General features: G+C 37.5%; 1 protein-coding gene, 1 long non-coding RNA gene and 1 pseudogene across 2 annotated transcripts; 2 read left to right on the top strand and 1 right to left on the bottom strand.

Moving 5' to 3' along the window:
• LOC149045662 (DDB1- and CUL4-associated factor 1-like) overlaps window positions 1-9,649 on the top strand; it is a 413,926-nt pseudogene that overhangs the window by 299,186 nt on the left and 105,091 nt on the right.
• Window positions 1,483-2,359, bottom strand: LOC149045668 (uncharacterized). The gene is made up of 3 exons (XR_016186677.1): window positions 2,206-2,359; window positions 2,038-2,105; window positions 1,483-1,648 (listed from the first exon to the last, which is right to left on the bottom strand). It is a non-coding gene; the product is annotated as an uncharacterized LOC149045668 (long non-coding RNA).
• Window positions 2,396-4,063, top strand: LOC149045667 (uncharacterized). Its single transcript, XM_089206787.1, has one exon. The coding sequence runs from the start codon at window positions 2,397-2,399 to the stop codon at window positions 4,032-4,034; it is 1,638 nt and encodes a 545-aa protein (XP_089062913.1). The 5' UTR covers window position 2,396; the 3' UTR covers window positions 4,035-4,063.

Raw genomic sequence — 9,649 nt, 5'->3', positions numbered from 1 at the left:
ATATCGTTACCTTTTTTAAAACACAAACCTGCTTTATTAATCATAAAAAAGATTAGCCCTAAATAAACAATGCAGATAACTTTTTAACCCATTGGAAAATAGACATGGCCCACCACCACCCACATAAATTCACATTCCACATGAAAGAAAATAAACACAAAAAAGCCATGGCACAGTACGGTACGACATTGATGATTTTCGGGGGCCCAAATAATTTAGATATTGTGGTTTGGTGGCTGCAAGAAAAGAGCCTAGAAGGTTTCATCAAAATCTTCGAAGGTAAGTTCATTTTAAATTCATATTATAAATATGTATGATATCATAGTTTTGTTTGTAAATATATGAGCTTTGAGTTTACATTGCAAGCATATGGTCTTCGTTTGGATCAATTTCAATATGCTTTATTCCAAAAAAAAGTTGAGTGCACGAATAACAGTCATAATCAAACTATAACAATAGCCTTCCCAAAGGATATGGAGGAAAAAGATAAACGACAACCTCCCTACCGACTTTTTTTGAGTACCCCAAAATAACACACAAATTCTGTACCGGCTTAAACTCTTTGGGCTTTAGTTCGAATGAAGTATGTTGTGCACCAGTCATTTGAAACCCCTGCAACCCACCACCCCCCTCAGGCATGAGCAAGACATTCACTTTTGATGCAAGTGAAAGCAAGTGAAGCCAGAGTACCGACAGTGAAGTCCCTGGTCCATGGGAGAAAAATTGAATGGTGAACTCCCCCACCCACATATGTTCCACACACATGGTACTCCCTTGTAAAAGGAAACTTGTTATAGTCAAGCGTATTATAAACAAGGGATCAAATGAACATGCTGATTTCAGTGGAGCTAGCAATATACTTGTAAAGGCCCCACAATAGACAAGGAATAAGACCACTATTTGAAAAAGATAAGACATGAATCCAGACGGCCCCAAAAAAATTGCATATTAATTTTCAGCTTAATCATAATATCAAATAGGTCATAGACAATCAAGTCTTCTGAGATAAGAGATGCAATGAGTCAATCATAATTATGAATGCAATATCATTGAAATCTGCCTACCTTTAATGAACCGACTTTGAAAATTTCTCTTGTTATAATAGCCTTCATCGATACATTTCAAAAAGAAACTTTGCAAAGCATTATAATTTGCCGTATTTCATCATCATCATAATCATAATCATTTATTAGCCATTATTTAAATAAAAGTACAATGATAACAGTTGTATGTAGGTGAGGAGACCTCTAAGAAACCACCAGGCTTATAGGGGAGGCCACCTCGGTTAGCGAAATGTCGTTTCAATAATCGCAGAATGATCTGATCAGTCGAGTGAGTCAATATAATTGGCATTCCCCGCCTAACAGGGGACCAAAATGGAGTGAATGCAATCTGAAGGGAAAGTCTCCCTTTACCCCGCTCATGCCCAAGGAGGGGGGACAGGGAGCTTCAAATGACTGGTGCATTATTTGGTGAACAAACAAATCCGTTTAATCTGTAGTATAAGTTAAAAATAAGTTTCGAAATTCGTAGGTCAATGGTAGGTAAAACAATTGAGGTATGATTTCAGCTTATACATCTATGTAAACTTTCCCGATCTAAGGTACGGGTGACCAAATCTCCCGGACATGTATAAAGCAGGCTGTGCCTGTGTATGAAGAAAGAATTAAATGTTTTACCTACCATTGACCTACGAATTTCGAAACTTATTTTCGCCGCTCTTTGAACATCTTTGGACGATATTCAATGCTTTTTTGTGGCTTTTTTGTTGTAGAATCAACGGACCTCTACTTTTCTTAATCCAATAACTTATATTTGGAGTCGAAAAGACAGAGATCTCCCGGGTTTTAACGATTTTAGGTTGGTCAGGTTGGCATCTATGCTTAACTGCCTTAAGCTTAACAAAGAACAAGATCAAGGCATACAAGAATGAAGCGGCAAATTATAGGCCACATAAGGAAAAATACAAGCTTTCGAAAATGGAAATAAAAATAATAGGATCAGTCAAGCATCTACAGACTGTTCGAAAATACTAACCTTGCCTATCTTCCTTTTTTTGTGGCTACCACTTCGAGAGTCCTCTCTCTCAACGTCCACATTTACGCCTGTACAAGTGCATAAGACACATAACACACATCTAAGAAGACTGGAAAAGAAGGCCAAAACAAATTAAAGCAAAACTTGTTCGCATGAAAATGCAAATACCTTCTGAATATTCATCAGTTTCCATCCTGATTTCCATATTGGAAGCCGCCATTTTGGGAGAAAGGTGACCGATCATTTACTAGGTACCAGTGCTACACACGTCGTGTAGATTATATATATCTGATAATTTAGTGCATATTAGCAATTATTGATATCAGATAATTTAGGTGAGGAGGACATGTTGGGTTGTCATGGACAGGAAAGCCTACGAACAGGGTATTTTATCTATTATCAGTGACACTTCCAAGTTTAAGGTTAATGATAACGATCCAACATTACAAAGGGAAGGTAAATTACAACGTTTTTTGAGAACACTTAAACGTAAGGGCCACTTAGACAAAAATACCTATGAGAGAATCTACCCAGTTGGTTCTCAACCAGCCAGGTTTTATGGGCTACCTAAGATGCACAAGGCTAGACGACCTAACGAAACACCTCCCTTTCGACCAATAGTATCTTCAATAGGTACCTACAATTACAATTTATCTAAATTCCTTTGTAATCTTCTCGAGCCACATGTCCCACACGAATACAACGTCCGCGACACGTTCTCTTTTGTACATGAAATCAACCAATTATCTACCTCAGGGAAATTCATGGTATCTTTCGATGTCGAGAGCTTATTCACTAGTATACCTCTCGATGAGTGCATAGATATTGCGATTAGGTATATTTATCAAGGTAACCCTGGTCTTAAGATAAACGCCGCTGACCTAAGAAGGCTTTTTGCCTTTGCGACAACTGAAACCGGTTTTCTGTTTGAGGGAGTGTTTTACGATCAGATAGATGGAGTTGCCATGGGGTCCCCACTTGCTCCAGTACTTGCAAATCTCTTTATGGGACATCATGAAAAAACCTGGTTAGACAACTATTCATTATCTGAAGTTGTTTTCTACAGACGCTATGTCGATGACACCTTCTGTTTGTTCAATAATGAGAAGGACGCGGTATTGTTCTTTGATTATTTAAACACCAGACACCCTAGTATTCGCTTCACAATGGAAAAGGAAATTAATGAGAAATTATCGTTCTTAGACATATTGATTGACAACAGTAATCCATCCATAATTACTAGCGTCTACCGCAAGAAGACGTTTACTGGTCTTCTGACGAATTATTTTAGCTTCACTCCTATGATGTACAAATTAGGTTTAATAAGAACTTTGGTTGACAGAGTATATAAGATCAATAATTCCTGGGTTGGTTTCCACAAGGATGTACAAAAACTTATTTTCTTGCTACGGAAAAATTGTTTCCCTTCCAGCGTCATAGACAGGATTATCTCCAGGCATCTGGCCAAGAGCTATAATCCTTCTCCCACGCATAACGCCACATTAAACTCCGGAAAACCTTCTTCGCATTATTTTAAACTTCCTTATGTTGGGCGGTTTTCTGACATCGCTCAAACCAAGTTAAGGCAACTACTGAAACGTTATTGTAAACCTGATTTAGATATTAAGTTAGTCTTCAATACGTTTAAGCTCAGAAACTTGTTCAGTGTGAAAGATTCAGTACCACCAGGTCTACGTTCGCGTGTCGTTTATAAATTTTCGTGTGCTGGCTGTAATGCCAGTTATATTGGTGAGACCACTCGCCACATCTGTACACGGGTTCGTGAGCACCTCTTGTCTGGAAAAACTTCACACATTTACAAGCACCTACAATCATCAAAGGCCTGTCTCGACTCTTGTGGTACAGAATGTTTCACCATTTTAGATTCTGCCGCTTCGAAATACGAAATTAAGATCAAAGAGGCATTGCATATTAAGTGGGACAAACCCATCCTTAATCAGCAATTGAAGCATCTAGAGCTGTCTCTTTCCTTTTGATTCTGTTATCATGATAATTTTTCTTATTATTATCATTATTCTTCTTTTCTCCTTCTTTCCCCATCTAGCGCGTGCTATGTCACGTTTTTTCTTATTTAATATTCAAATCGTACCGTAAACAATATGACGTAATTTGTAACGTGATTTCATATAAATTCAAATGTACAACCGTTAAAAAACGCATTTACAACTGAAGATGACATAATAATGTCGAAACATGTCTTGCAAACTAAAAGTTGTGGTTTCTTTATTAAGAATTATTTCGATAACTGTTTTATTTTTTTCCATATCGGGACCAAAATGACCGGACCAAAACAAACTTAACTTGTACTCGAGGATTTCGCTGGATAGCTTGTAGTACTTCAAATGACTCGATACGACGTCTCGGTATTCCGGAATAGAAATCAGGGCTGAAATACCCGCGGCCACAACAATCTTTGCTTCTCATGAATCAAGTAAACATTTTAAAAGATAAGATTTTCAGTAAAATGTAAAATTCTTCGGTCCATTTTAATAACTTTCGATTCCAATGCGTTACATTAACTAATTTTGGTTCCGCGATGTAAGTCATATAACAAGGGAAAAATTGCACGACCACGTCACGCAATACATTGTAGAAAGGAGGGCTAGTTCATCGCGTGTGCAAAATCTCGGGAGATACTGCAAGAATTCTTTCTAAGTGTATGCGTGTTGTTTTGGTAAATAACACTGTAACGTATCTCAACTTATTTATGGGCCCTTTTAAGCGACGCGATATGTCTCTAATGACTAGAGTGCCAAACTTTATTCTTTAATTTTGATCTTCTCCACACTGTGCGTAGTTCATGACCAGATATTTCAACGAAAATTATCGCGAAGGCGCCTTCCGATCACCTTTGTCAACTTTGTAAGTCACGCAAGCGCGCAAGCGTTACGACCGATCACGTTTACGCAACGTTTTAAGACAACTCGGCATCTATTCTCCATTCAGTTGTTATGAAAACCTGAAATCCTCAACGAAGAGGATAAACAAAACAAAGTTTGAACGGTCAAAAGGAGATCTTGGTCGAGTTTCAGAATTATGCAAACGATCATTCACAAGAGCGCAATTAAGCAAACACGTGGATTTGAGTTGTCTTTAAGACTTTGGTGAATGTAAGCTACAGTTAAACCCGTGGGTTTGTGGCAATCGGTGACCTCGTTAGTGTATACTGATATGCTTTTTTTAGCCCAATTAACGCCTGCATTTTGAGAATTCTTTCGTGCAATTTGGTGAATTTTGATATGCAAATAACGGTCGAAGAGAAGGCTCTCCTCTGATCACGCTTGTATGAAAAATATTTCAGCTGAAGTTTCCATACTTTCTCTGTGAACTGATTGAAGGCACCTTGTAACTTGTCGCAAGATAGAATTGCGTGAGCTATATTATTGCAGTCGCTGTGCGCTGGACAAAATCTGTGAAATTCGATCGCTGTCCACACGGGTGTACTAGCCAAAAATCATTTTTGGCTTGTGGCGACGCAAAAAAAAAAAAAAGAATTGGAGAACTACTGAACTATTTTTCAAACATGTGTTCTAAACCCTTTTCATGGGAAAAAAGTAAAAGAAATTTTTTTCCCGACGGGAAGTCGAGAGGACCACTCTTAGCGAAAGCGGCACTTAAGCAACCAAAACATTACTTTCTTTCTGAATTGTTAAATGGGGGATAATGCACCAGATCAAAACGAGAGTGAAGAAAAAAATATTAAAGAAAGTAAAGGCACTAAAGTATGTATCAACCAAAAACTACAAACAGTCAATAAAACTCGATTATCAACCACGAACAGCCAGGCAAATCTCGTGCCTCGTTTCACTTGTTGAGCAGTGTCAATCTAGATATTCCACTTGTCTCGCGTAATTTAAATGTAAGAGAAACCATTTAATTTATACCAATTTACTTAGACGTTTACCATTATCTTTATCAATGACAAGATAAAACTATTAGACAACGAAAACGTTACTTACTAACTGATTTTACAAGTGGGGGCCAATGCACCAGATTAAAAGGAAAAAGAAGAAAACTAATTAAGAAAGTAAACGCTTTAAGACAAAAACTACAATTAGTTTATAACAAAGAATTATCAAATGCAACACGAAAAAGATATATCTCACTATTTATGTGTTTTGTATCGCAAAGTGCTCTTTAATAATCGGGGCGTGGTACCCTCAATTAAATAAAAAGAAACAGAAGGTGGAAGGTAAAAAAGCGAAACAAAGACTAAATTTAATTAGTAAAACCCAGATATCGATGAAAAATAGTGAATTGAATTTCGGCCCTTTAAAGCGAGGTATACTAGTACCATATGGGAAGCATTCTTTTATTTTTCATTGGAAAGTCCCATCGGCTATTTTGAGATCTACCAAGTAGATAAAACTTATCCCCAATAAGGGTTCAAACTGTAACAGAAATGTTACATACAGCCTAATTTTTAAAAGTTGCCCAAATGAAAGGGAAAAGAAACAGAAAAAAAGTGAGGGAATTAGAAAATGAAATAAAACAAACTAAAGAGAAAAAAAATTGTAATAGTTATAATTATTTGGTAACAAGACTTCGTTTCGCCTGATTCTGTCTAAAATCATCGTCATAATTTACAAATGGGACTGCGCGCGTTCGTCCTAGTTTGATAATCACTCGTATGATTACGGACCGAATTAGAATCCACCAAATCAAGTTCTGGCTTTTTCCTTACAAAATGACAACAGCAGTTTGCCAAATTTTTGAGAAAAGAAAAACCGACCACCTCAGTGACAGAGTGGGCCAATGCATCAAGATAGGAGTTGAATAACATTGAAAGAACACGATCTGATCGACAAGAAGCACAAAAGCAGAAAGCGCGGAAAATTTTCGGCCATATCGTTAGGGAGTAACAGGGCTGGCAAAAGCCGTGGTTGATGAAAATGAAACTTATTCGGATTTTACTTGAATATTTTAATTAAAAGAACATGAAAAAGGGAGAGCGCGCTGTATCGTTTGCAAATCATAGTGCTCTGAAAGAAAAATATGAAATGGTTCTTCAGAAAGAGCTTCTTTAAGTCTGTCCACGTGAAGACCAGGCAGGCGTGACACATGCCATCTTACCAATTTTTCTCAAACTTTTACAGTTTGTGAGGGTCACTAAGTTATTCAGGCATACAGAGTGGTTCGGACTTGCGGCTCATCCCTGCGATATAAAAGCCCGCACAATAAATCCCTGGGGTAAAAGGCTAAAATCAGCTCGAAAAATGCACTTTTAACCAGTCTCTCTCACACTGACAGAATGCCATGGATTTTACATCTACAAGTAATCAATGAAACTCAATTCTCAGTTACGAACAGGCAGGCAAATCTCTCGCCTCGTTTCACTTGTTGAGCGGTGTCAATCTAGATATTCCACTTGTTTCGAGCAAGTTAAATGTAATAGAAACCATGAACACCGATTTACTTAAAAATTAACCATTATCTTTACTAATGACAAGAGAAAATTATTACACAACGAAAACGTTACTTACTCCCTGATTTGACAAGTGAGGGCCAATGCAGCAGATTAAAAAGAAAATGATAAAAACCAATCAAGAAAGTAAACACTCTAAAGCAAAAACTACGTTTAGTTTATAACAGAATTATCAAATGCAACATGAAGAAGATATATCTCACTATTTATGTGTTTTTTATCACAACATGCACGATAATAATTGGGAAGTGGTAGCTTCAATCAAATAAAAAGGAAGAAGAAACAAAAGATTGAAAGTAAAAAAGCAAGGGAACGAACTAAATTCAATTAATAAAACCCAGATATCAATGAAAAACCGGGAATTGAATTTCGTTCCTTTAAGGCGAGGTGTATTAGTACCACATGGGAACTATTCTTTCTAATTTCATCGTACTTAGTCCCAATAGCATTATTTATTTCCTAGGGCTCACTGAACTCTGCCATTTTCCTTTCAAAATACAGATCTTGCAAGAGTCCATTTTGCAATGATCCTGCGGTGACTGTTGCCACAATTAAGAAATTGGCTCCAAACTAAGCACAATGATACGTTTCCTGGTCTATGGAACTGTTGACAAACTTTTCGATCGAGGCAGCTGTATAAACAGCTTTACAGAAACTGGAAAACGACCCCAGCCAACTCGACTTCAAGGTACTAGTACCAGGTCAGATCGCGGACCTCTTGACCCTGGAGATCTAAATACTTTCACTATAGCAGCAATAACATTGAAGAAACACGATCTGATCGACAAGAAGCACAAAAGCAGAAAGCGCGGGAAATTTTCGGCCATATCCTTAGGGAGTAACAGGGCTAACACAAGCCGTGGTTAATGGAAATGAAACTTCCTTGGATTTTACTCAAAGAGTTCGATTCAAATAACATAAAAAAAGGTAGGGGCGCTATATCGTTTGCGAATCATAGTGCTCTGAAATAAAAATATGAAATGGTTCTTCAGAAAGAGCCTCTGTCCACGAGAAGACCAGGCAGGCGTGACACATGCCATCTTACCGATTTCTTTCAAACTTTCACAGTTTGTGAGGGTCACTAAGTTATTAAGGAATACAGAGTGGTTCGCACTTCCGGCGCATCCCTGCGATATAAAGCCCCCACAATAAATCCCTGGGGTAAAAAGTTAAAATCAGCTCGAAAAATGCACTTTTAACGAGTCTCTCTCACACTAACAGGATGCGATGGATTTTAATCAACTACAAGCTGCAAGTAATCAATGAAACTCAATTATCAGTTACGAACAGGTAGGCAAATCTTATGCCTCGTTTCACTTGTTGAGCGGTGTCAATCTATATATTCCACTGGTTTTGAGCAAGTTAAATGTAATAGAAACCATGAACACCGATTTACTTAAACATTAACCATTATCTTTGCTAATGACAAGAGAAGATTATTACACAGCGAAAACGTTACTTACACCCTGATTTGACAGGTGAGGGCCAATGCAGCAGATTAAAAAGAAAATGATAAAAAACCAATCAAGAAAGTAAACACTCTAAGGCAAGAACTACAATTAGTTTATAACATAGAATTATCAAATGCAACACGGAGAAGATATATCTCACTATTTATGTGTTTTTTATCACAACATGCACGATAATAATTGGGAAGTGGTAGCTTCAATAAAATAAAAAGGAAAAAGAAACAAAGTATGGAAAGTAAAAAAGCGAAGCGACGACTAAATTTAATTAATAAAACCCAGATATCAATGAAAAACCGGGAATTGAATTTCGTTCCTTTGAGGCGAGGTTTATTAGTACCACATGGGAACTATTCTTTCTTATTTAATTGTACTTAGTCCCATTACCATTATTTATTTCCCAGAGCTCACTGAACTCTGCCATTTTCCTTTCAAAATACAGATCTTGCAAGAGTCCATTTTGCAATGATCCTGCGGTGACTGTTGCCGCAATTAAAAAATTGTCTCCAAACTAAGCACAATGATGCGTTTCGGGCTCTATGGAACTGTTGACAAACTTTTCGACCGAGGCAGCTGTATAAACAGCTTTACAGAAACTGGAAAACGACCCCAGCCCACCCGACTTCAGGGTAATAGTACCAAGTCAGATCGCGGACCTCTTGACCCTGGAGATCTAAATACCTTCACTAAAGCAGATCAA

This window comes from Pocillopora damicornis, chromosome 5 (assembly GCF_964200805.1).
Source record: "Pocillopora damicornis chromosome 5, jaPocDami1.2, whole genome shotgun sequence".
NCBI lineage: Eukaryota > Metazoa > Cnidaria > Anthozoa > Scleractinia > Pocilloporidae > Pocillopora > Pocillopora damicornis.
This window is presented reverse-complemented; position numbering and strand designations above follow the sequence as displayed.

Excerpts from the sequence above, each read along its gene's own strand:
- LOC149045667 (XM_089206787.1), top strand. The coding sequence starts at position 2,397 with ATGGACAGGAAAGCCTACGAACAGGGTATTTTATCTATTATCAGTGAC.